The 27,630-nt window shown below is 36.3% G+C and overlaps 3 protein-coding genes across 5 annotated transcripts in view; all 3 read right to left on the bottom strand.

Moving 5' to 3' along the window:
* Positions 1-1,575: 1,575 nt before the first annotated feature.
* On the bottom strand, positions 1,576-15,266 carry dub (duboraya). 2 transcript variants are annotated; one of them, XM_055179789.2, is made up of 6 exons: positions 15,090-15,265; positions 7,370-7,456; positions 5,584-5,661; positions 4,025-4,087; positions 3,322-3,522; positions 1,576-2,988 (listed from the first exon to the last, which is right to left on the bottom strand). In XM_055179789.2, exons 1-6 carry the CDS (start codon positions 15,093-15,095, stop codon positions 2,488-2,490), a joined length of 936 nt encoding a protein of 311 aa, XP_055035764.2. In that variant the 5' UTR covers positions 15,096-15,265; the 3' UTR covers positions 1,576-2,487. The 2 variants fall into 2 exon arrangements, with proteins under 2 accessions (XP_055035764.2, XP_055035765.2); XM_055179790.2 differs by lacking the exon at positions 7,370-7,456 and having other exon boundaries at positions 15,090-15,266.
* Positions 15,267-15,540: 274 nt separating this feature from the next.
* On the bottom strand, positions 15,541-20,220 carry cysltr2a (cysteinyl leukotriene receptor 2a). Of its 2 annotated transcripts, none has more exons than XM_055179788.2 (2): positions 19,215-20,220; positions 15,541-18,783 (listed from the first exon to the last, which is right to left on the bottom strand). In XM_055179788.2, exon 2 carries the CDS (start codon positions 18,773-18,775, stop codon positions 17,765-17,767), a length of 1,011 nt encoding a protein of 336 aa, XP_055035763.2. In that variant the 5' UTR covers positions 18,776-18,783; positions 19,215-20,220; the 3' UTR covers positions 15,541-17,764. The 2 variants fall into 2 exon arrangements, with proteins under 2 accessions (XP_055035763.2, XP_055035762.2); XM_055179787.2 differs by having other exon boundaries at positions 15,543-18,783; positions 19,102-20,220.
* A 154-nt stretch (positions 20,221-20,374) lies between these two features.
* Positions 20,375-27,630, bottom strand: part of rb1 (retinoblastoma 1) — a 31,648-nt gene continuing 24,392 nt past the window's right edge. The window contains exons 18-27 of the mRNA XM_055179785.2: positions 26,867-26,982; positions 24,606-24,718; positions 23,513-23,658; positions 22,460-22,564; positions 22,243-22,356; positions 21,845-21,987; positions 21,670-21,700; positions 21,440-21,582; positions 21,307-21,353; positions 20,375-21,188 (exon numbers count right to left, since the gene is read on the bottom strand). Coding sequence (XP_055035760.2) covers positions 21,118-21,188; positions 21,307-21,353; positions 21,440-21,582; positions 21,670-21,700; positions 21,845-21,987; positions 22,243-22,356; positions 22,460-22,564; positions 23,513-23,658; positions 24,606-24,718; positions 26,867-26,982 — 1,029 coding nt within the window. The 3' untranslated portion in view covers positions 20,375-21,117. The remainder of the gene's footprint in view (positions 21,189-21,306; positions 21,354-21,439; positions 21,583-21,669; positions 21,701-21,844; positions 21,988-22,242; positions 22,357-22,459; positions 22,565-23,512; positions 23,659-24,605; positions 24,719-26,866; positions 26,983-27,630) is intronic.

Here is a 27,630-nt window from a genome sequence, read left to right as displayed (position 1 = left end):
ATATGTAGGTCCTATTTAAGGGACATGTTGTAATGGATTTGTATGGCAATGTGAATTGTCGGATAAAATAATAAGCTTCTTCACGGTCCTTTTTGAACGTAGGCTAATGATGAAGTTTTCTTTTTGATATTAATATTGTTTTCTGTAGACAAATTGTATTGTGAACATTTACTGTATTATATTGGTTCAAAATAAAATTAATGAAACTTACTATAGTAAATACTATAGTATACTACAGTTCACTAAATATTTCAGAATACTATAGTATATGTGGATTGCTATTGGTATAAAAAACATTAATAGACCAAAAACTAAACAGTCCCAAATGACAATTTAAACACTTGTTTAAAATTGCTCAAATATGTAATTCTACACCAAACACAGCTGATCCATTCCATCAAGCTAAAGGTACAGTCGCAGATTAATCTAAGATCTATAATGCCTGTGCGATATAAGAACATGGGTTGTATAGGAAGCACCATATTATTTTCACTTCTGTTGTTATGTAACACACATCTCAATCCCTTGATTGTTAAAGTTCAGTACTTCTGTGTCACTTCACTGCCACATTGTTAACAATTATAAAAAACCAAGAAGTTCAGTTTGAACTCCTGATTAAGAAACGTCAGTTGATCTGACTTAATCCTTCCTCCCCTGACCTCGAATCTGATTCGTATGAATAACTAATCTCATTGTAATGACTGAACATCTTTGAATCCGTTCACATATAAGCACAGCCTGACCTTTGGCTCTATGCCACTGTGAATAGAGCTGCATGGGCTCAAACACTCAAACAAATGGTGCTAAAATAGCACTAAAAGTGGTTAATAGGGAAAATAGTGTTTGGAAAATAATGCACACCCAAGGTGGTAATGCACCGTTACACCATGCACTGCAAAAAATGACTTCTTACTTATTTAAACATTCTTAAATCAAGATGTATTTTCTTGATAAGCAAAATGACCTAAAATACTGTAAGTCTAAATTTTAGACGAAAAATAAGTACATTTGTGCTTAAAACAAGCAAAATTATCTGCCGATGGGGTTAGAAAATTTTGCTTAAATTAAGTGTTTAAGAAAAATGAAATCTTATTTTAAGATTTTTTTCTCACACCATTGGCAGATATTTCTGCTTGTTTTAAGCAGAAATTCACTTAAATTGTATATTTTTTGTTTATAAGCTAAATTTGTTTTCTTAGGTCATTTTGCTCATCAAGAAAAAGCATCTTAATTTAAGAATTTTTAGATATTTCTAAAAACAAGACAAAAATATTAAGTAAGAAAGACATTTTTTGCAGTGCGGGTGTGCATTATTCCTATATATCATGGCTACCAAAAACAATGCTCTGGTGCCTATTTTTTAAGACATTTAACAAGTTAAGTGTGTGGTTTACCACTTTTAATGATATTAGCACAATTTTATTTATTTTTTAAAGTATACTGCACAGATACATTTATTCTGAAGCACTATAATAATTTTAAATCTCAATATTGGTTTTCACCAATAAACTATAGTATTATTCAATTGATTCAGGTGAATTATTGAGGAGTATTTTGAAAAAAAAATCATATTCCATTTACAATTTTAAAAATCACATTTATTCGTGAAAGGAATATCATGAACAACACAAACATAAAAAATGTCTTTCAGTATGTACTTATTTTTATAGACATGAATTATAATCAAACATCAATCTGTAAAACACGACATACCAGCAGCTCAAAACAGATGTGTTACTAAAATTGTAATAAAACTGTACAGGAAGGACAAAATACTGTTGCATCTGAAAGTTTCACTTGTACATTCAGAAGACAAAAAAGCGTAGATATATTACTGCAATTTAGATCATTACTTTTTGCTTTGAGTTGGTGAAGTAGTTATTTTCACATTTTCTCTATGCAGATGTAACAGATAAAGTAAAATGTAACAGATAAAGTCAAATAAGTAGACATGGCTCATTCTATAAAATCTACAAAATAAGCATCTTTCCTGTCCCTCATATACATAGGTGTTAAAATAATACTTTTAACAATGAATAACACGTGCCAACTTTCAATATGTGCTACTATATACATTTTTCCAAACACTCAAAATAAGTCCGGTAATTCAACTTTATATTTTTTTATTTATACCTACTCCTCAAGAAAGTTGAAATGGTTTTAAAAAAAGTTGTTTAAACTTAAAAATGTAATTTTTTACAGGGTAAAAAACACTTTCTCCTTGCTGTATTAGAAAATGTGCACATACATAAATTAAAATATAAGGTTGTCATATCTATTTTGTATAGGTATCAATTCTACTTAAAAGCAAATTACAAACCATTTAACAAAATGATGTATAAATGATACTGGAGGCCCAGTATGTGAAGTGTTTTAGATATGGATATGAATGTGGGTTGATAAAGCAGACATAAAGCCATCTTCAGCTCCTCTATCCTGAAACTAAAATCAAGTATCGGCTTTCATAAAGCACACGGTCACTTTACCCTATTGGTTTATTACTTCTTCTTTCTGTTCTGTATCTTTCTCATCTATTGTTGTATCAGAATCAGTCTGTGGCTTTTCATGAAGTTGCGTGACCGGCTCTTCGCGTGCCTCTTCTTGCTCTTTAGACCCTGAGGGACTTTCGGCTAACTGCGGCTCATCCGCACTTTTCTCCTCTTTTACATCTTCCTCTGTCTTCTCTTCTTGTTCACCTTCATCTTTATGTTCTGGGGTTTCAGTCTCAACCGTTACCTCTGGTTTTTCATCTTCTGAAGTCAGCTTTTCAGCATCTGTTGAATTTGTTTCTTGCTCGATCTGTTGTTTTGAGGAGATCGATGCGGTGTCGACACCGTCAGATGCCTTCTGCTCCTCGAACACTTCTCCCTCGTGCCCGTTCGGAGTTTCGTGTTCAGGTGTGGCCACCTCTTCTCCACCTTCTTCTGCGCTGGATTTCCTGTGTTTGCGAGACGGCGGGCGACGCTTGATGGAAAGTCGAGCTCTTCCCTGCACAGGTTAAATACAAAGAGAACTCGGAAATTGTGTCATTATGTGCCCTTCCTCACACAAAACACAGCTTTACTGTAATGTCTACACGTATTGTACTGGATTTAGTCCCTTTAAAGCTTTGTAAATAACCATACTTTCATTGCGTGAAAAAAATATTTAAACAAAAATAATAATACATGATTCAACATGACATAAAGATTAAATGATGTTTTCATTTTTGGGTGAGCCACTCCTTTCAGTGACTTAAAAACATGTAAATGACTAAACAAATTTCATCAATTATTGTTTTCAGTTCATCCAAATGAGCAATGACAGATGAGGGCCACAAACCTTGATGATACTTTTGAGAGGTCCTCCCTCAGCGGGGTCCTCAAAGCTGGTAGGAGTTTCCTCTTGTTTCGGTGTGATAATTACAGGAGGACTGGAGGGGCTGCCAGGGGCGCCATAGGGGAAGGGCGCCACAGGTAACTTCACCACCCCCGGGCTCTTTTGGAAGGTAGGTGGTCCCGTTGGAGAAAGTGCAAGGTTGGCCTGTGTGAAATGGGACAGAAAAACATTTGTAACATGGCTATACTAAAGCAATACGTTACTCTGTCCACTAGAGGGAAGTGTTGCAGTATGAGGAAAATAAAAGTTTAGGGGGTGAATTCTTGGACAGAGGTCAGATTAAATCAGGACAAGGCCTTAGTTTAATTAGGAAATAAAACTAGTTTTAACAAACATGACTTACTAAAAACAGGCAACTTTGAAGCAAAACAAAGAGCACTGATGTAATTTAAGATATGTCAGTGCAAGCTGTTTTCAGTTTGGGCAGATCTTACATGTATTTTAGTCTAACCCGTGTTCGGGAAACCACCCCTAGGTCATTTTCGACATTGATAAAGTTGCTGCTGGCTTTTAAAAAAAAAATTATCAGATTGACTGTACAGGTTATTACAGTTTACTAAATCTTTACTAATGATTAGTTGCTGTAAGTATATATAAGTTTGAATGTTAATGTATGTTTCCATGACACATTTTTTATTCATTGTACCTGCAGTTTTTCAATAAGGGCAGAGTTCCTGTTTTTCCTGGGTGATGTTGGTCCTGCTTCTTTCTGAATAGACGAAAAAGTAAATACCACATCAATTATTTTAATACAATCAGCTTTTTAAAAATAAAGTGAACGGGTTTATAGGGCATGGGCTAGGATTCAATTAAAGGGGACATATCATGAAAAATCTGACTTTTTCCATGTTTAAGTGCTATAATTGGGTCCCCAGTGCTTGTATCAACCTAGAAAATGTGAAAGAGAACAACCAAGTAACTTAGTTTTGGTAAACCATTCTCTGCAAGCACATGAAAAAATAGGTCATTGAAATTTGGCTTGGGTTAAAAATGGGTTTATACCGCCCCTTAATCTGCCCTATCCAACCACAGCACTGCCATTTAGTGCCGAGATCAACTCATTTGCATTTAAGAAATGACACACCCAAAACGGCACATTTTGGCTCACACCTACAAAGTGGTAATGTAACTTTGATCATGCTATAATAAATGATCTATATGAGATTTTGAGCTTGGGGACACCAAAGATTTATTTTCCTTTTTTAAAAAGTTTTGTGAAATGTCTCCTTTAAAATCTTAGTCAATGTGCATTATTTGTTTAAAGCACTGCACTGCATAGAACGATTTATAATGTCTAAGGGACCGATCACACAGAATGCGTTTATGGCAGTGGGCACACTCTAAATATAGCTGGGTTATTTTTGACCCATAATGGGTAAATATTGGACAGAATGCTGGTTAAAAATTACCCAGCCATTTTCAGAGTGTAGTGAGCGTCATGTGCGCTGTTTATCTGTGCCAAATGGCTCATGTTTTGGCCACCTCCTGTGCCATGTTTTTAAGGGGCGGATCATACTAAACACGTTTTAAATGCTTGGAAACGCAAGGCGAGCCGCACTGCATTTTTTGGTCACTTTAAAAAAAGAGCAATGCATTGCGTTTTTTATATTGCTAGGCAGCCACAGAGGTAGCTGTCCTGTCAATCAAATATTGAAGCGTGACCGCTCTTTTGCTGATAACTGTCAAATTAGCACCAAATACGTTTCAAATATTCGGAAACCCAAGATGCGCCGCACTGCATTTTTTTAGTCACTTTAAAAAGTAGCAGAGCGCCCCTAATGGGATGATCACACCAAACGCGTTTTAAAGCTTGTAAGCACAAGGCGCGCCACATTGCCTTTTTAGATTGACTTCAAAAAGGGCACAGCGGTGCGTTTTTTATGTTGCTAGGCAACCACAAAGGCAGCATCCTGTGAATCAAATAATAAAGTGCGAGTACTCTTTTGTTGTTAATTGTCATTCGCAGAAACTTTAAGGGTGTTGACCTTGATCGAGGTGCACGGTGAGGGAGTGCAGTCTCTGGTTTTTCAAAGCAACTGTAAACTTCTGTTAACACAACGAAAGCCTCTCCCCTCATTTCAACTGGACAATGGAAAAACCGCGAATGACGTTGGCGCTTTTCCACACACAGATAAACACTGCAGAAAACCATTCAAAAAAAAGGTCCCTGACACTTGTGTTTATTTTTGAAGTTGCACCTCTCACCTCATCCGGGCCTTGACTTGCATCATTACCAGCAGATAACTGCAGGGTGCGGGGAGGTCTTCTCCTCACTGGCTTGTTCTGGAACATATAATTAAAGGTTCTAGACTCATGTTTAAGCATGCATAGCCACTATAAAGTACTACAAACATCGATAAAACATTTGCGGTGTGGGAAAAATAAATAACACACAGAGGTGATTTTATGGAGTTGCAGGACTCCTTATTTACTAAAAAGAAATCCATAAAAACAATCTAAGCTGCTTAAGAAACATCTAATGAGACATGACTAGACTTATGATATCACTTAAATATATAATGCTTTTTCTTTTTCCTAATGAGGAAACATTTGACAAATGACAAAGTGACCAACAGGCCTCAGAAAGAGGAAAAACAAAAAGGAAGGAAGGAAGGAAGGAAGGTAAGGTTAAAAGTGTTTTCTACCATCACCTTCAGAGAGTACTGTGCAATGGGCCACCTATACTATAAAACAATAATAATTGTCACATATTCAGTGTGAGCCCCACTTACACTTGAGGAATAGCAGGAACTTGCAGACTCTTAAACCTAAACGCAAACCCAATTTATATTCTAATCTAATGACTTCAGTCTCCTCAAAAAGAGTTCAAGATGTGCTTAAAGCCACCTACATATTTCCTGTACTTTCTGTTTGTTTCTTAACAAAGAGATGGTGGCCTAAAACGTTTGCACTATAATGTACACAGATGGCCATTTGTGCAATACAAACAACATTGCTCGTATTAATATCTGTGCTCCTTTGGTGTCCATTACGGAAGAGAGCAGCGCGCCAAGTAGCTTTCTGAGAACCTGACCGTCTGCGTACAGTGCACCATCGGCTTATCATTAATGCCTTCAGGAAATACAACACAAATTGCAGAGTCACAATGGAAAAATCTAAGTGGCAAGAAACAAAAAATGCAATGCATTATGAGATTTTACTTCCTTGTTTGAGGTGTTGGGGATAAAGTACAGCGCTAACTTGGAAAAACTTTTAACAATCTTTTTTTTCCAGGTAAACCACTCATGAGATTTGGTTTCCTTGGCTGGAGGGTAGGGAAAAGTACAGAGTTTGTCCTTTACTCATATGGTATCAGGTTATACACTTTTAAACACATTTTTGGCACATAACCAATCATGTTGGTACAATACAATATTAAATTACATTATGGCATGTAGCAGACGCGTTTATACAAAGCGACTTACACAATTGAGGGAAGCAAATGAAGCAATTCATCTTAAAAAAGGCATAAGGCATTGTCGTAGTCGCTTGTTCAAATCCACCTTTTGCTGACCTAACTGTTCTTTAATTTTCCTATCACATCAAAACGGCATTTATTTTCAATAAAATGAAGAAAATGTTTTAAAAGTGGAAATAAAGTGTCTAACAAGTGTTTATTAAGCATAAAAGGGGTCGGTGTGGGGGCTATTCTCCCAATAATGCACCATTAATTTAATAATTATTTTATTAAATATGCAATAATAACAGAGTGTAAATGATTATAAGAAGTATCGCTAAGAAAATGCTATATTTTGCTATATACTATGCACTTAGTGTAAATAGCCACTGCCTATTTTTTTTCTACAAATGTTTGTTAAAATGCACATTTTAAATAAAAGGAAGATGAAAAAAATGAAGCAAAAAGGAAGCAAAGAATGCATATTCGTCTGCTTGTATAAGATGTTAGCCATGTTAAGGCACAGAAAAAGAGAAGCTGAAGTGTAGAGACAGTTTGAGGCTGATCATATACTCAGATTATCTGAAACCTCACCACTTCAGCATCTGTCGTATGAGGAATTTGACAACTGAATTTTCCTGCTAGTTCAGCCACAGATCGCTTTTTAACAACCGTATGGTCCTGAAATACAAAAATGTTAATGTATTAATGAAAAAGTCCACTTTTGTTTATTTTTTTGAAGATACAGGCCATACATTATTTTTTGTTTACTTTGTACAGTGTGCCTTTATATGAAGAAGGGCTCAAGCTTGTTTCCTTTAAAGCTCACATAACACACGCATTTCTGATGTTAATCTGGAGTACCTATAGAGTAGTATTACATCCTTTATATCTCCAAAGAGTTTTTAATTTAATCAGATTTAATAAAAGAAAGATTAGCTTTACTGATTCTTACCGATAATGTACAAATAATTAAGGAGGAGTTACTACCGCGGGAGGAGCGAGTACGAGTCATGCAACACTATACAACACTGTTTAACTTATGATTCACTACATGTTCGTGTAATTTATATAATATGCACGCGCCTATTTCCAACATAAGACAGAAGTCTTACTTAACGCATGCAACTCATGACCTGATTGGGACTTTTCAATGAAATCAGGTGCATCAAACACACAAGCAGAACTCCCCTGGTGCCCCGGATAATAAACTATATCTCTTGTTTCCATAAGGCTGGCTTTCTTCTCCTTACATTTAAAAACACACTTCTTCTTCATGCCACTGTTGAGTTTTGAAATTAAACAAAACCTTCGCGTGATGTTTGTAAATTCTAGCATCTCCCGCTGATTGACGGGTGGGCGGGGTTTTCCGGGGGAAGTGCCCATAAAAAGAAGTGATACGTATAGAAACCCCTGAAACATCAGCTGGACCCGAAATCAAAAAAAAAAAAAACTTAAGAAACTCATACGAACCCTGGTGAAGTGCATTTGGCACAGAAATACTCTGTAACACGCCCAACTGCTTTTTTGACACTTTGCCTACGTTTAGCATGAGGAAACAAATCTATAACTGTGTTAATAAGTCAGAATGCAGGAAATACCATTGAACCACCCCTTTAAAACACTATACTAAATATTGTCCTTTCACCGTTCAATTATTTGATTTCTAATTACAAGCCTTAATGTTTTGTAATGCTGATCTTCACAGACAAGACTGAATTTTTTTTCTCCACAGGAAACCATGTGAGTGGCGAACAAGATGAAAATGTGCTGTTTCAAAAGAAAGCATTGAGAAAGTGTTTCACGCAGCTATATCCTCAGGGGGACACAGACTCAGCTGGTCATGACTTCAGACTCTTCATCCTGCTGTTATCAACTTTGTCTCAGGCCCTTCCATCCACAGGCGTCCATTTATGACCATTAGCTCTCGAGCTATCAGTAAAGGGAACCAGTACAGCCTTCCTGTGACTGATAGCAAATTCTAATATTGTAAAAGTTCGCTAATGTCTTCAGGCACAACTGTTTGTTTCCAGAATGCTCCGTTTCAGGAAGTCATTCGCTGGAACCCACCGATGCTAAACCACATGTCATGTTAATACTCCTGTATAGCTCAGATGATGAAACATGGTGCTAGTGTTGCCAATGCCATGGGGTTCTTTCTCACTGAAAGCATGCACACTGTAAATAAAGATTTGTTGGTTCAAGCTAATAAAGTAAATTACCTGGTTACATTAAAAATGTTTGTTAATTCAACTTAAATATATTAGTTAACTAAAAAAGTTTAAGGAAACAGGTAACTTACTTTTTTAAGTTGAACCAACTTTTTTACAGCACATATAAAATGATAACGCAACTTTGACTGAGTAAAGGTATGAACAGGACAACTAAATGAAGGGTGCTTGGTTGAGCAAGACCCTAGCTTTACCAAATAAGGCACTTGATGTCTTAGTTACTAGAACAGATTGAAAAATAAAGGCTCTATTATTTGTTTTCTCCATGTTCTTTCTGTCTGCGTCTGTTGGCTTTGCATGTATCTGCTGCCCATGTGTTCCAGTCCCACTACATTCAGTTCTCTTTAAGATAAAAGCATTCCCTTATGACATCATTCGCTTTATTTAGTGTTCCCAAGACGGAAACAAAAAACTTGTTCTGTGATTAAATCTCAGTTTGTTGTTATTTTTAAGAAAGATGTTTCAGACTCACTGATGCATAAGTGCATCCCCATACTTATAGCACACAGTATTTTGTTACATAGAGAATTATTCCATGGCACTCTGGAATGCTTAATCCTGATTGGCCAGTGGCGACATTCCGAGGTATGTTATTCCGAGATAACCTGAATCACCTGAAAATGATAACACAGCCTCATCCGGATACTCCAAGACAAGTAATCTTAAAAGGTGATTTAATATTCAAAATAAATATTCATAATTAAAAATGTATATGAGATTTTATTACAAATAATTAAAACAAATGCAAGTTAAAAAAAGCAAGTTTATCCTGACCGCACTGTTGGGATTAATTTATTAATATGAAAGACATCCACATCATGCAGTGTTTGTATTGGTATGCTAACCACACAATAACACAAAAAAGATCTCCAATGTCACTCTCCAAGAAATAAGATTAAAAGAAATGATTTTGTCTCAAACAAATTGACTAGTTATGCTAACTGCCAAAAACAACATTCTAGGATGATGGGACTTCTCCCAAAGATTAAACTTTTCCCAGAGTGGCGCTCTCAAGACTAAAATCCAACATAAGAGCATGATTTTAACTACAGCAACTAAGAAAACAGATATTTCCCTCTTAGACATGTTAATGTTCAACCAAAGCTTAAAGATCCAAAGATACCCAACAAACAATAGTCATTATTTCACCATCTAGACCCGATATAGTCTGGCTACAAGTAACTCACTTTTAACTGAATTTGGTTACATTTCATTTTTGTCTAAATAACTTGTGAGATGTATGATATTACATCATGAAAGTAAAGGCAATAGTGATTACGTGTGTTTAATTTAATCAATTATTTTTTTTCTTTTTGGGCTATGGTTGGACACCCAATTGAATTTTCACTGACAGCCCAAATTTCACTTTAAGTTTTAACTTAGACGTCGTCTGGGCTGTGTTTGGAAAGTTATTAGTTGTCTATTAAATGCAAAATTGCTTGCTGGGTTAACACAATCTGTCGTGTATGTCTACTCCATGGGATTTTACTGAATATTATAGCTAAATAAATTTTTAAAGGTTCAAAACATGCCATGTATCTTAGTCAGTGATAGCATGTTAATTATAAAGTGCTGCACTCATTACTGGCAGCTTTATCTCCTGAGACCCAGTGGGTGGTGATTTTACTGCACATATGTTTGTCTAGGAGTGTGTGTGTGTGTGTGTGTATGGGCGAACAACATTGTGTGTGCGCTCTACAGTTATGGCTTTGCACACATTTAACAAACACCTGCAAAGATGAGCCCTGAAGATGACATCACCGGTGCAAACGTCACTAATGGTCTCTCCAAAAATGTTACTGCCTTATAAACAGAGCAACTTCCGCAGGTGCGGGAAGCAAAAAAATACATAAACTCGTTCCAAAGAAACAGAACGAGTAAACAACACAACAAACTGCGTATGCATAATCAATTCAGCATGGGCCTTTCGTCATCTCCGAAACAGCCATGCTTATGGAGACAACATGACAGTGCAAACATTAAACGGTTGTAGAATTTTTTTGAGATTAGACCAAAACTCAATTTAAGATGTCCAACACATGCCACTTATCGTGACCCTCACTCTAAAAATGCCTGGGTTATTTTTAAGCCACGTTGGGGAAATATTAGACAAAATGCACAGTTGGGTTAAAATTTACCCAATGCTGGGTTGTTTTACCTCAAATGCTGGGTTATTATAACCCATGGTTTGGTGATTCTAACGAAATCCAAATTTAGAAGGTGTCCAGCATCAGATTTTTTAAAAAGCCCTTGAAGCTATTTTTTGCACATATAAGATTAAGGTTTGAACTTACTATAATTATTTTTTTAGAGTATTTAAAAAATATATTTCCTATAGAATTATTTACATTTTTTAGATTATCATTATAAAATTATCATTACCGCAACATGATATAACATTAAATATATGCATTTACAAACTCATGTTTCGGTAATGAGAACTCAAAAAAGTTGTCTAGGTACTATGACAAACAAAATTTCAACTTTTATCTGGAAAGAAAAAAATAAGAACTGCTTACCTGGTAGCCATCTTGAGTGTCACAGTCAATTATGTCCCTTCCAACATTTCTTTTTAATGTTAGTTCCTTGAGAGCTTAAACAATGATTGAAAATTGTTGTGGAGGATGAGAAAATTGGTGTTGGGCACATTTATATTCCTTATTATTGTCTCTACATTTAGCAATGATCACCAAACACCACATGTTTCTTTACTGTAAATGTTTATAGTATAACATGCACTGAAGCTTTTTATTTTTTAGGTTTTTTTAATTATAAATATTTCCATGTCAAAGAACCCAAATCCAGTCACGGACACGTTGCGGTAATGAAAAATTTCCCCTTAAATGTGTAAAAAACAACAAAATTGGTTTGTATGATGTCATTTAAAAACATGAGCAAAATAGTACATGAAGAGATGTTTGAAACTGTATGCTTCTTTTTTTGATAGCACTTACATTTTTTATCAAAATATTTCATGACATTTCAAGTCTAATTTCACGCAAATCACCCGGTTGCATAACACCACCACATTGAGTCATTTTTAACCCACCATGTGTTCTGTTCAATATTAACCCATTATGGGTTAAAAATAACCCAGCAATTTTTAGAGCGCATGCTGTCTGAAAACCGAATCTTATTAGCAACCCACACAGAATCTCTTTGTATGTCAAATACTTGAGGATTGAGGGACATGAGGAAGTCCCCCATGATTCTATTTACACTGAAACACGTTTCATTTAGGGAAGCGGGTGAGGGGATGACAGCCCAAGTACATATTGTACTCTTAGCTTTCCAACCACCTTGTAAGTATAGAAAGTTGAAACAGTTTTGTAATGTGTTGGCATCAGCATTTTTAAACTTGCCACCATTTACATCACAAACTTGGGTGTCGACCACCATTCCTTATTGGACGCAACACAATCGTGATCTTTAGAAGTGGCCAAAAGTATGACTTCATGTTCTATCCTGGCATATTTGGAGTGGATGGTGTGCTTGGAAAGTCAAGCGTTCGCTAAACACCCTAGTGTGAGTCAGAGTAATGAAGGACTCCACCTCGCAAGTTTAATACTTCAGGAATTTATAAATCAATCGCAACGTCTACACACTCACAGACCTTTGCTTCCACTGAAAAGACAACCTGCATACACTTGTTGCTTATCTGATTTCTTCAAGCTCTTTGGAGGGAGAACGTATATTATCTTACACCAGCATGAAACAACCAACCAACACTTTTATGGAAAAGACAACTGCACTGGGCATTTACATCATTTGCTAATATGCGGTATGAATTTTGAAGGGCGGCTTGAAAAGTCACACCCATGTGCTCGTACAGTTCTTCATTTTCAACAGAAAGTCTATTGGTTAAGTAGTCTGTTAATGTGCTTGATGTTGCAATATCATCTCCCTTCTCCAGATCTGTCATTTACGGGCACACTTTGTAGTTGCATGCAGTTTAGAGAAAGAGGGCCGTCGCCCTAACAGCTGCCGAGGTGGTACTGACACTGACCCGCATGTTCGCATAGCTGAAATTCAAGAGATAATGAACATAAATATCCAGGACTTAGTCCATGCAGGCCAGACCTCTCGAATAAGTCCTGACACAAAGCTTTAAACAAGACATGCATTCAGTCTAGTGTTTACAGCGGTTATAGCTGTAGAGTAACATTCTTCAATGGCAGAAATTAAATCATGTTTAAATGTGGCTCTGCTTTGTGTTAAGTGAATATGTATGTGGAAAGAGGCCAACTAACCTGCCTTAAAGGGACACTCCACTTTTAAAAAAAAAAATATGCACATTTTCCAGCTCCCCAGAGCCAAACATTCGATTCCCACAGCCTTGGAATCCATTCAGCCGATCTCCGGGTCTGGCGCTGTTTTAGCATAGCTTAGCATAATCCACTGAATCTGACTAGACCACCAGCATCATGCCAAAAAAAAACCAAAGAGTTTGGATATTTTTCCTATTTAAAACCCGACTCTTCTGTAGTTGCATCGTGTACTAAGACCGACGGAAAATTTAAAGTTGCGATTTTCTAGGCAGATATGGTTAGGACTATACTCTCATTCTGGCGTAATAATCAAGGACTTTGCTGCTGTAACATGGCTGCAGCAGGCGTAGTGATATTACGCACTGCCCGAAAATAGTCCCCTGCCATTGAAAGTTACTAAGGGGACTATTTTCGGCTGCTGCGTAATATCATTGTGCCGCCTCCTTCATTATTACGCCAGAATGAGAGTATAGTTCCTAGACCCGGAGATCAGCTGAATGGACCCCAAAACGGCAAAAATCAAATGTCCAACTCCAGGGGAGGTGGAAAATTTGTAAATGTGGAATGTCCCTTTAAAAATGCAAATGCTGACTATCATAACAGTGTAATAAGAAGCCTATTTTTATATAAAGATGTGGTCAACTTAAATTTGTACGTTTAAACACCATGAACTAAACAAAACAAAAAAGGTGTTTTCCCAAACACAACCACAAGCATGCTCGGTCTTGTAAATGTATGTCTTGCAGCACATTTTTACATTTACTTCTCTTAAATCTTGAACTGCATCACAGAGAATAGCTTAACTTTAACAAAAATAACATTTAAAGTCATAATATCGATTAACAACACATTGTGCACTCCGAAATTACAAATGTCTAACATGGCAAAGCACCAATTATAGGATACTGTATATCGATCAGTATCTGTATTTTTTCCACATACATCAGTTCAATCAGACAAACATCCGCAAACACACTCACGTGGGTCCACCATCCCGCCATTTTAATCTGTCATACGGATGAGGTTACACCACTTCCTGTGTCAGTTAGACTGTTGCAATGCCAGCCATACTTTATTTCAACTTAAGACATGCAGGGAACGCAGTGTCAATGCAAACTGTATTCATTGCTCCTGGGTGGTTAGAAATGGGATCCAAACATAATTCAAGGAGTCACTGGCACAGCACAACAATGCAATCTGTACTGAGGACGAAAGCTCGTTTTGCAACATAACCTGACATAAATGATGATCAGTAGAGGTTAACTGGTGAGAAGTGACAGGTGTTTTTTTGAGTCACAGCTATAGTTTACTCATCGTTGACCCTACTGACAAATCTCACATTTGGCACAGTCACATCACTGCTTGAGATGTGAACGGTTATTACCATGTTATTAATAAAAAGTTTTCTGTAGTAGAAACTTTATATGAAATCAAAGCAAAAGTTTCTTGCATTTATCTATCTTCAATGCATCAGCACAGATGTATTTATATATGTTGAATATAAGGACAGACTCCTGCATAGTGCATTTACATTTGATATATAGGCTATGTGAGATTTATTTTTAAACAGGCATCAGTTTTCCAACTCATGGATGTTTATAAATAAACCTCACGTTAAAATAATGAGTAATTCCTTTTAATAACATAACGGCATGCGACCTGAAATGCAGCAGTAATAGTTTTTGTTTGTTGACAGTGTTAAAGCAATGTGTGATTAAGAGAATAGGAAATGAATTTGCATATCTGTTAAAATAAAACAAAAACAGCAACAACAATAACAAACAGTTTTAACAATGCAGGAAACTGCGTTCATACCTCCATCTTCCAGCGCTGCTCGCGTGTCGTCAACTTTTGTTGCTGTTTTGTGACACTTGATGAAGAAACGCGCACTCTCCTCACGTGAACGCGATGTGTGCGCGCTTTCTTTCTTCCTTCGTCTCTCTCTCTCTCTCTTTCTCACTCAGAGAGGGTGGTCGGCGGTTATATTTAGGTTTGACTCTTACAACATTTCCACGGCCCAGGATTGTGACATGACACGCGCTGCTGAAACAGTCACAGGGAACTGAACTGTAGTTTAATACATATAAGCCTACAAATAATACAAATATATATAAATATATACAAAAGCAAATATTTAATACGGATTATTTAATGGTGTGATAACTAGGCTAATAATGAAAATATTACACTCTAAAATGATGTTTCCTTTCAAACACATGATTGGGTCAAATATGGACAAACTCAACGGCTGCGATTAAATTAATTGGGAAAATGTCCATATTTCTCCCAACCACGAATTAGAATCTAAAAATGTTGGGATATTTTAACATTATTAATATTGCACATTAATGTAATTTTGGAGGGTAAAATAAAGAAAAGATTGTTATTAATTGCTCCTTTATTTAGGCAATTTTCAACAATACATCCTCAAACCATAAACCCTGTTATTTATAAATGCAGTAACAAGCAAAATAACTAAACAAAAACAACAGAACATAAAACATTTCGTTTACATACACATTAAATAACATTTAACCGTCAGAACTGTTCAGTATTTGTAGGCACGCTGGGAAAAACCCTGCCCAGCACAATAACACAATATAAATAATTTTCATTCACCACAATTTTACAAGACAATGTTACGAGATTATGATATTTTTGCTAGAATAAAAGCAACCATAAATGGGGTTACATTTCAAAACCTATAGTGAGCTGACTACATAGACAGCATATATGGCGTATTCTCAGTCAGCTAAGCGCATACAGTTGTGTTGACGTAACAAATCAACATTTTGTGCAATATAAAGGTTACGTGGATGGCTTTTTATGGAAACACACAACTAAACTAAAACATATTAAGTACCTTTATGATTAAGAGTCTAGGTACCCTGCTGAAAAAAACAATAAAACCATTACAGTAAATTCTAATGGTTTTATTGGTTTCATTGGGAATTTTATTGGTTTTAATGGAATATGGCCCAAAACACACTACAGTGTATTAGTTTTTGTTGGTCTCTAATGGCATGTATTGGTTCTAATGGAATATGGCCCAAAACACTACAGTGTAGTGGTTTTAATGGTAAAAGCTAATAGTATTTTAATGGAAACCATTAGAATTTTCTGTAATGGTTTTATTGTTTTTTCAGCAGGGTAGGCAGCTCTGAAAACTTTAAGACACAACCACGTGTAATGATTTATGTTTCTTATGCATTTCAACTTAAGATGTGTTATAAGGGGAGGTACTTTGGTAAAGGCACTTCCATTTATGGATTAAACGAAAGAGGAAGCAGTATTGTTTTGACAATCAGAGCAATCTTTTGATGTACAAACAAAACAATTGCTCTGGAAACGGTGACGTCAGTAGTTTTATATCTTCTATTGGTAAGAATAGAAAATAGAAGCAGAATAGAAAGACTTGTGTAGATTGTCATCATGACACTGAATGCAGTGTAACAAAACAAGTCAAATGCAAATCAGCTGTTACAAAATTAACCATATTTTTGCATATAATTGATTACTGTATTTACTACAGTAGCCATTTAACCATGTTTTTTGGTTTCATGGTTAATGAAGAAGGTGCAGATGTGAAATAAAGATATCAACTGATGTTAAATGTCATTACACGCTCCACGACACACGAGAAAACTTCCTCGTGAACTACCTCATAACAACAAATACATTTAGCATACACCTTTGAAAAATACGTCTGGGTACAAATATGTACAAAGACTTGGTTTAATGTTCTGATAGGCTAGACTGTGAGAAACAGGTGCCTTCAGGAAGCCACAAGCATTATACTTCCTGATAGGGCTCAATTCATGGGCCACATAAGTGATGACGCCGGATGTGAAACCTCACTACAGGATTGACACACTTTAAGGCCTATATATACTAGAAACATACTAAAGGCTATATTATGATTTTTTTATACATAAGGTTGCACAAATATGGCATAAGGGATCATTCACATCACTAGAGGGCTCATGAACGATTTGGTTACAACCATTCGTTAAAATATCTTGCTTCTAAACCATTCTAATGTAATGTTTGAAACAAGGTATAAAATCTAACAACACTGTTATAACATTTACATTTAGCTCATGCATGCTTTTAAGCAAAGAAATAAATAAACATAAGGCATGACTTCAATTTGTGCATTTGTCTGAGTATTGTGGTTTTATCAGTTTGGTGTTTGTTCTTTAAACTATAAGGTGACAACATATATATGTAATACATTGCAATTGTCAATATGTTGCAATGCAATGCTACTGGTGGTAGCACAGACAGCAAGCAGCTTTACACAGATACCGGAGTTGAAAAGGAATGCTTACTAATACCCAAAAGCACTCCTCCCTAGCTTTTCACCTCCATGTGTCTGATCACAACAAAAGGTTAAACAAAACACAAAATAAGTTGTTTCCTGCTTCTGCAGAATTATCTAAAAAACAATGCGTTCCCTCAAGTCTTTGTTATCTGTCCATCCATTTCATTTACTTCTTTAAAACCTGCAGCTCTTCCTGTCGCAAAGTGCTTCTCATTTTGCTCGTTCTTCTTCTTGCCAGAAACTTTGCAGAGAACGATCTGAAATTTTCCCCGACAAAAAAGAAAAGCAAGGGATCCAGACAGCTGTTGGTAGTACACAAGCAATGTGTTATGACGGCGGCCTTGCGCACAACCCAAATGGAGTTACAACTCGAATTTCCATTCATCTTGAGCTGTTTCTCAGCAGATAAGAAGACTGTCCTTACTACGTGATAAGGCAAGAAACAGACAAGAAAGATCCCAAGACTGATGATGACCAAAGCGCACGCCTTCCTCCTTGAAGGTCTAGTCTTGCCAAGCGCAGGACTAGGAGTCAGAAGACTCTTCACGACAAATACAGAGCAAAAAATGATGATCACCAACGGCACCACGAAGCCCATAACAAGTGAGATGTTGTTAATGAAGAGCATTTTGTCCACATTCACCAACGATAGCTCCAGACACCGAGTACTGCCCACCTTTTCTTTATCTGTGCTGGAGAACAACAGCGGACTGCAGGCCAAAGCCATCAATACCCAAATGCTGGCGCAGATGATGACCACACCGCAGCTGGTCTGCATGCGCATGTACAGGTACGGCCATACCAGCGCTATGTAACGCAAGATATTAAGAGCCACCAGAAAATAGACCGAGCTGTACATGTTGAGATAAAACACGTAAAAGCTGAGTCGACATGGGATGTCACCAAACGGCCAGTAGGAGTGTTGTAAGTAGTAGGCGACCCTCAAGGGCAAAGAGCAGACCAGCATCAGGTCTGAAAACAACAGGTTTACCATTAACAAGTTGACTGGCGTTAAACTCCTCTGTTTTTTCCACTGTTTGAAGAAGACACAGATAGATAACGAGTGGCCAGCACTTCCCAGTGCAAAAATAATAATGTACGTTACAGGGTACATGATCTGTTTGAAGCCGTCAGTGCCGTCTTCACAAGATGTTGTGTTTGTCGAGGAATAATTCATGGCTTTCCCTGGAGGTAAACAACAATGTATAGGTATAATATCAGTGATTTTTAAGAAACAAGTCTGTCTACTAAAAAAAATATTTTATTATTTTAAAATAAATTCATTACTTATTGTTCACTTATTTATTTCGCATTGTTAGTAACTTTTTATTTTATGTCCTAAAACAGGTTTTTCTAGTCAAGCATGGCAATCTCGGCTGTGTTCAGGTCGTTACACCTTTTTTAATATCTCAAAAAAGTCAAAAGTGGTTTGACAGCTTAAATGTTATATACACAACCAATTTATATAATACTGTTAAAAAGATCATTTAAAACAACAGTTACCTTTAACTTCAGTATGCAGTGTTGAAATCAGATCAAGTACTTGTTGTTTCTTCACAAGTCAAAGCAGCAATGCATTGTAAGCAGTTTATGAGAAGGTAAGAAAGAGAACTTACAGTAAAGAGAGAGGTTGTCCCAAGTCCTGCCTCCTGCTCACTGAACTCAAAAGTAATGTGACCCAGTTATAAGAACTGCACCGTCCTGAATCAGCACTTGTTTTAAACGCACGATTGTTCTTTCAAATGCTGTGGATTAAAATAGTTTTGAATAACCTGATACGCAGCACGTACAATATGAAATGTGTAAATGAAATAGAACATTAATATAATAGCAGAATTTAATGACATACAATCCAAGTTTTAATGCAAAGTACAATAAAAAAAACAATTATGCTGGGTTATTTTCAACCCACACTAAAAAGGTACACGTGGGTAAAAAAAGTTGTCACTGGGGCGGTACTTTAAAAAAGAACACCTCTGTAGCTGAAATGTACATACTGGTACCTAAATGGTACATATCAGTACCTTTTGTATTCTTTTTCTGAGAATACAGCACTGGGTTGTACCCATTGTGAGGTCAAATATACTTTTTTTTATTTAACCCAATGGCTGGATTTGTCCATTTTGAACCCAATGTTGTTCTAAAAAAATAAACATTTGTTTTAGTGTTTGTTCACAATTTAACTCTTGTTTCTGCTTGCATTTTACTTCATCCAGTTGCGGTAAACCAAATCGTGTTTGATAAGATGAGTGCACATCCTGATAACCTTTAAACAAAACACTGGGTTGGCCTAAATGGCGAGACCTAGGGTTGGCGAGACCTAAATGACGTCATTACATTACAAAATGATTTCGTAAATGACATTCGAGGGATTTGAATGAACTGCTTTGAACTTTTTGCGTGCACACCCACGTTCAAGTCATTATTAGACCAGTAAATTCAAATGATGCCCAAGACTTCAATGAAATCAATGAAATTTTGAAGTGCAGTGGATGCAAGAAAATAACAAAAGTGTAGGATCTGAATAGATTTTCCTTAAATACTGTTATGACAAAATCAGTCCTAATGTAAGTTACAACGCACTTGAGATTGTCATTAGTTGGCAAACAGCATTCCAGCCAATGAATAAACTTACTGACAACATGCCTAAACAAAGTTGATCAATTATAAAAACAAACCGTTAAAACGAGAGTACATTATAGCGATACATCTTGCTGAGAGGCAACCAAGTGTTAGCGTCATTACGGTCTATAAATCAACAACAGGACACATTAGGTTTTTCATTAACAAACTGGTCGGTTGTTAAACTTGAGGCATTACATTATCTTAAAAGGAACAACTGAGGTACAACATAATTGTTTTTTTAAAAAAAAGACAAAAGCACAAAACACCATTTTCAAAAATCTTAAAATTCAACAAGAAAACTGTCCGTAAAGAACATAAAAAGTCAATTAAAGACAAATGACCATGTGTTGACAAACACATGCACACGCACACAAACAAACAAAAATCATCCTAAAACATCAACTCAATAAAATGCTTCAACTGCAACAGATTTTAACAACACATCCATTGCATTTCTCAAAGCAAACAAAAAGTAAATTAATGCTTATAAAAGTACAAAAGTAATCCGAAAAAGACATCATCTTTACCTAGTACATGATTATGAAAACACTGTCTGCAATTTTTCAAATTTCATGGCTCATTCTCATAAACCATTTCCAGGTCTGCATTATAGCTAAATAAAGTAGATGACTCTAAAAGAGAAAAAATATATTTAAAAAAAGCAAAACAATAAATTATGACACTAAATTACTCTTTTTTTTTTACTTTTCATATGCACTAAAAGGAACCGCAACGTTGTTGTAGTAAAGAACAAAATGTCCTTGGATCTTCACACATTTAAAATGTACACAGGAAAGACATGTGCTCTTTCAGGAGCACTGAAAACTAAAAGAGGTGAATCTAAAATTAATGACGTAAAGTCATGCTGGAGTATCTTTACTCAAGCAGATTCAGTCAGGGCTCCGGATGCTCTTTCACAGACTCCTCTTTTAATTTCTGCTCCTGAATGCGTGTCCGAGTGGAGCCTATACAAACAAAAACAACAGACAGGCATGCCATGTGATGTTAAGTTCAATGCCAATACAGACATGTTTAAATAAAAATAACCACAAAGAGGAATTTAACAAGCTAGAGGAAACTTACTCATCTCAGCCAGCTTCTGAATAAGCGCTGACTCGCCGCTTGATTTGCTAAAATAAAGAAAAAAAAGGACAATCGTGGTGTTAATACTTTCTATGCAAGACAAACATAAAGAGAGCGTGAACCATTCCCTCACCTTCCGTCAGCTTCATCTTGCCCATCCATGTCGAAGCGTAATCTCTTCAGGGGCTTGGGGGCGGAGCATCCATCCAGTCTCCTCTTGAGAGACCAATCGGTGCTGCTCACCATCTGATTAATCTTTTGAAATTTGTCAGCAGACTGTACAGAAATGAGAAAACACAGGTTGTTTTAAACCAAGTCTAATGAGTAAAAAGTGTTAACAATAAATACTTTTATATGACTTACCCCAAAGGATTCGCCAATTGAGATGAGAATTCTGTCCAAGGCATCACAAAAAAAAAAAAGAGTAAGAAAAGTTCAACACAATCCAAAGACATGTATTATTAACAATATCATTACGCTAACAAGACTATAAAGTATAAACATTAGTTTTGAACTAGTTAAACGAAAGAATACCAACCTGCTCCGTGGGGTCATTACCACAGGGGACATACGGCTGCTTTTCAAGGGGGACACATAGACGTTATTGCTCCCTGGCACCCGCAGAGGAGAGTTTTTGTAGGGACTGCAGGGAATGTGGGGAATGGGAGACAGAGGAGGTGGCTGGGAGAGAAAGCGCGTATGTCAATGAACTTTTAACTTATTTAAAACAAGACAAATTTGAATATCCTTCTATCTGGAGTAAATGGGAATGATGCAAATGTATAAATGACACACACACTGGTAAGTAACCCATCACTTTTTGGTAAGAAGTAGCCCTGCATTAGTCTTTTAAGCCACCAGGTGGCGGCATGATACAAGAAATGAGTCAATGTTTTGTACCAATAGAAATGTTGAAGGAAAAATAACATCTCTCACCCGAGGAGATGAATACTGAAGAATGTTGGTCTTGAGTTTCTGCATGAAGACCAGGTTGTAGAAGACAATGATGGAGTCGTACTGACCTTCTCTGATCAACACGCGCTTAAATGTCTGCAACATTTACACAATGAAAGAGAAATACAGGTTGAGTGATATTCAAATGATTCATTAAAGGAAGTTATGTGAACAATACAGGGTTCATCTGGACACTCACCTCCTGATTAGCATTGGGCAGCTCTTTGTAAGCGGTCACAATAGTTTTGAAGCGCAAATCCACATTTTTCACTTTGCATATGGCATACATTGCCGACATAATCAACTGCAAATAAAACAGATTGTAGCTTTAAATATTTTGATGGATAAAGGAGATTTTAAATATTAGTTCAATGAACACCAATAAAGGTATGTATATGCACATAATAGCTAAGTCTAGAGGTACAGTACGATGCAAAAGTCTAAGGCCACCACCACCAGACTTGTTGTTTTAGAAGTTTTTATATCTATCCATATTTATTTATCAATCTATTTTATTAAAGGCGGAGTCCACAATGTTTGAAAAACGCTTTGGAAAAGGAGACGGGCCGACTACCAAAACACACTTATAGCCAATCAGCAGTAAGGAGCGTGTCTACTAACCGTCATCGTTGCCTGGGTTGCGTATGTGTGGGGTGGGTCTATCAACAGAAGGTCCAGATTCTATTGGGGTAGGGGCGTGTTTGTTTAGGTGATTTCAAATATCAACATTGGCTTTCAAAACATCGTGGACTCCGCCTTTAAGATACACATACCGGAAATATGTACAAAAAAATAAAAAATAATTTTTCAGGACTAAATGTCTTCTTTAGGCATCGTCTGTGTTTAGTGTGACCTCTCTTGCCACTAAACACATCTTGAGCGTTTTTGAGCAGAATGAAGTAAAAAGATTAATTTCTTTCAAATTAGAATTTAGGATTTAATTTTATTTAGTTTTAGGAGATCCTACAGTTTCATGCTATTGCTCAAGTGGAAGAGGAGTTTACCCTTAAAATTTGACATATCAGTTTACATTTTTATACAGTTTTTAATACTATATACACATTTCCTGTATTTTCTGGATGTATTCTACTAAAGAAACTCAGAAACAATTATATATGATTACTATAACATAGCAAAAACAACAAATATAATTCTAGCATGGTGGCCTAAGACTTTTGCACACACAGTACTGTATATTTCTAAGATTTGTTTTAATAACAGTAAGTGTAAGTGTGATACAAAGCAAGAGTACCTGGTCTAAGTGTCTGTCTCGCATTAATTCATGCTCGTTTTGGAGGGTGTGCTGAAGCAACGTCCATATTATGGGCTCCAGTTCAGGATGTGATGTCAGCAGCTGTGAGAACAACATTTTGAGTCGCAGGTAGGCCATCCTGTACACTACAAAAGGAAGTAATACAGATCTTTACATGTCTGTCATTTCCTACAACCCAATGTATATTTATTTTTGTCCACAAGTCTTTGAATTTAATCAATGAGCCTGGTGTCAGATAGTTTAGGGTCACTTAACTGAAATGTTTGTCATGATATTAAGATTGTTGAAGCTGGAGTCATAATTTTTATTGTTAGTTATCTAATTAAATTAGTATGTTTTTTAATGGATGACTGGATAATAAAATATAGTTTTTAATGGATTGATTAATGAAATAGCACCAAATTAGTGTCCAGCATCCTCAAAAACCTGCTTAATAAAATGACAAAAACATTTCTATAAATACTAAACCAAGGATGACTGCACTGAAGATGCTAATATATAGCATAGGATGTTTATATGTTATTTTGAATTGTCTTAAAAGGATAGTTTACCCAAAAATGTGTTTTCCCCTAATTTACTCACCCTCACGTTGTTTCAAACCTGTATTGATTTCTTTGTTCTAGACAAAGGAAGTTATTTGTTTTTAAGTACCATTGACCAAATTTCCTACTATGGAAGTCAATGGCACTTCTATTTCCTGCTTCATTACAAATATCTTTCATTGCATTCAGCAGAACAAAGAAACGTATACAGGTTTGTAATAACACGAGGGTAAGTAAATGACAGAATTTTAATTTTTTAGGTGAAGTATGTATTTAAGTCACAATTTAGATACTTAACTCCAAAGCTTTGATATTATAACAGTTACTCTAAAATGTGATAAAATAGATATGAATAAAGAATTGTTTATTATATTATATAACTTTTTCATATAATATATAGTGACCCTAAACTATACATCATTTGATCAAACTAGATGGTTAAATGCACATCTGAAATCACATTCTTAAAAAACATTTTACAATATACCAAAAGCGCTAACCACAAGATCACACATCTTGCCATAACCTACATTTTGTGTAGAAAAGACTCAGAGAGTTTGAACGGGGTGGTTTTGTGCCTGGCGTGAGAGGCTCAGCCTCTGTTGCTGGGGGTTGCCGACTCGGCCGCACGGGCGAGAGATACCTTGAATAGGGCAAAATTCTTAATTAGTCAGATTAAGATAAAGAGATTAAAAACAAAGTTATAAAACATTCATGTCTGAACATTATATATGTTTACCACATACTATATCACACTCAAGACTAATAAAGGGCTCATTATACTTCTGCGTACGGCCTAGGCAGAAACTTCAACGCCATAGGCTAAGTGTTAGTTTTCATTCATACTTCTGCGTCGTTGTTCGCATCGACGTGCAATTAAACATGCAAGACCACTCGTTTTCACACGTTTAACCCACAACTTGCTGTTCATTGATTTGAGTAACTTTTTTTAAATTTGGGTATAAAGTGTTTCAATGCTACAATATATCAGGTTGAACGCTTGCTACTGCACTTGAATTTTCCTATTGGATGTTGCGGTACTATGTGACGTAAGCGGTACGACGTGACATAAGCAGGTTCAAGCTCACCATGCCCTTGTTATGATTTCACCACACCCTTGGCTCAGTTCGTCCGCTCTATCTCCGTTGGGGTCTGCCCACCTTCACTGCATTTTTCAAATATTGCCAGTGGGTGGAGTCAGGCTCTGAGCAGGGGTTTAGTTACGCGTTAATTTTAAGCTATGTGAGTGGCGCGGCAGGGACGTGAGTAGCGTCCTGAGTAACAGCGGACACCCATTGTCAGATACCGCCCATGTTTGATTGTTTATGTTGTTACTGCTAAAACCGTCTATAAATATCACATTCCAACTTGGCAAATCTTTGTTTTTACTGTTGTAGGCGGAAATATGTACGAGGAAATGCGACGCAGTTTTTTTACCTGAAGGGAGGGGCTCCAGCAGACCAATCACAGTGTCTGCAATTCGCGAAGCACTGACGCGCTGTTACATTTTGAAAAGGTACACGTCAAGCTTCACCATAGGGGTTCGCATCTCTGCGTAAGCCATGCCATACCATTGACGCAAAAGTATAAAGCCCGCTTAAAACTGTATATAGCGTGTACCAATTGAGGCATGCTAGCGACTGTCAACCACAGGCTGACCACAGGTCTCATTCAATGGTGTCGTGTGCACACGTACACGGAATAGATAAGAGGTAAAACCACCAATGCAACAAAGGTCACAATGTTGAGAAGCTTATACAGACATAGAATTAGTAAATTAGGTTTATGTTTCATTACTTTTTTATTTTATTTGTTTATGTGCTACACAACCAGACTTTTTTCTCCTATTCTGTTCTTTCATAATCTTTCATTAAAAAAAGTGTGTACTGCGTTAGGTTAACCAAGATAAGATTCAGAGCAGTTATTCACCGATGCACTTTTGTTGATTTGATTGCTTCCGATATCTTTTGAATAAAAGCGTCTGGTAAATGACTAAATGTAAATAAATGTAAAAAGTCCCAAATGTCATATTTAATCCTCAAACTGTAAAGTGCACAGCAACACATGCCTTATAACCTAGAAGCGTGTGCTATCAATCTTAAACGAACAGTATCGGTTCCCTGTTCTGCTGGTAAAGCGAAATGAAGCACAATACTTCATTCTCACGAAAGGTTTACATAAACTAGCACTTGCCCACTTTGTGTAATACACTAAAGTATGACTGATCTGGCTTTAAGCTGTTTAATAACGCTGATTAACCAACGATGCTACAGAACACTATTATCACAGACAGCCTGCTTCACTAGCACAACCAAAACTATAAAAATAATCTGTGTTAGACACACACACACACACACACACACACACACACACACACACACATATATTATATATATATATAAAGAAAAATGTTTTTAAAATTTGAATTTTCTTGTGTAAACTATTACTAGCGACAGTGTATAAAAGAATTATTTTACATGCTGAAAGCGGTAAGTAATTCCTGGAATGGAAGATTTAAGCTAAACCATTTGCTAATCTGTGTATAATTCCCCTTACGTCGTTTGAGGGCAAGGTCTTAGTAGATTTGTCGCCCTAAAAAATTTGCCAGTTACACTGATGAAGATTCAATCTAAGTTTTTAACAATAACAAAAATACCGCATACTGATGTTAGCTGCTTTCCTAAGCACTGATTATGCAATAATTTCCTATATATTACACCCCAGACATTTCCTCTCTTATCCGAATCTTTAGGCATGACTGCATGTGCAGTATGTTTTTAGAGACACTCACAGGTCAGCTGCCGTGTGGTTGTGGTGTAGGGGCTGGTTTAGTGTTGCGGGGGGCTCTGCTTGTTCACCGGGACCTTCCTCACGAGATTGTTTAAGAAGGTCAAAGAGTGGAGAGTCCTGGGAGAAACAAGAAACAACAAGGTGCTCTGTGTTACATCACTCTTCTGAATAAACCAACTCACAATTATGTGTATACACGCCTTTGCACAACGTACTTATTACTGTAAGAGTCATACTGTAACTGAAAGTCTTTATTTAACAGAAAATGATATTTTAGCATAGAGCAGTGGTTCTCAACCTTTTTGTTGAGAGCTTGGCATGACTAGATAATGTAAATGTGTTACAAAAATAACCAAACAATATATGCTGGGCAAAGATTAATCGCGATTAATCGCATTCAAAATAAAAGTGCATTTTTGCCTAATATATGTGCCTATACTGTGTGTAATTATTATGTATATTTAAACACACGCACGCACGCACTTCAGAAAATTTGTATTTATATATCAATTTTTATTGTTAATATAGAATATATAAATATATACACACACACATGTAAATATTTCTTAAATACATACATGAATGTGTGTGTATTTATATATACATAATAATTACACAAAGCGCACACCCATACACTATGCAAAAAAATATCACTTTTTTATGCAATTAATCGCGATTAATCCCTGCCCAGCACTAATATATTTAGATTTTTGGTTGTTTTAACTTAATAGAAACCTTGTTTTGCCATATTTTGAATAACTAAGT

Source organism: Misgurnus anguillicaudatus, chromosome 9 (genome assembly GCF_027580225.2).
Source record: "Misgurnus anguillicaudatus chromosome 9, ASM2758022v2, whole genome shotgun sequence".
NCBI classification, from domain to species: domain Eukaryota; kingdom Metazoa; phylum Chordata; class Actinopteri; order Cypriniformes; family Cobitidae; genus Misgurnus; species Misgurnus anguillicaudatus.
This window is presented reverse-complemented; position numbering and strand designations above follow the sequence as displayed.

What these genes read in the sequence shown, in the direction of transcription:
- dub (XM_055179789.2), bottom strand. An exon ending in CAAGTCAAGGCCCGGATGAG is followed by an intron (nt 4,088 to 5,583) that starts GTGAGAGGTGCA and finishes TCGTCTATTCAG; the next exon opens with AAAGAAGCAGGACCAACATC. An exon ending in CCCTTATTGAAAAACTGCAG is followed by an intron (nt 3,523 to 4,024) that starts GTACAATGAATA and finishes CATTTCACACAG; the next exon opens with GCCAACCTTGCACTTTCTCC.
- cysltr2a (XM_055179788.2), bottom strand. Translation starts at nt 18,775, where the DNA reads ATGAATTATTCCTCGACAAACACAACATCTTGTGAAGACGGCACTGAC.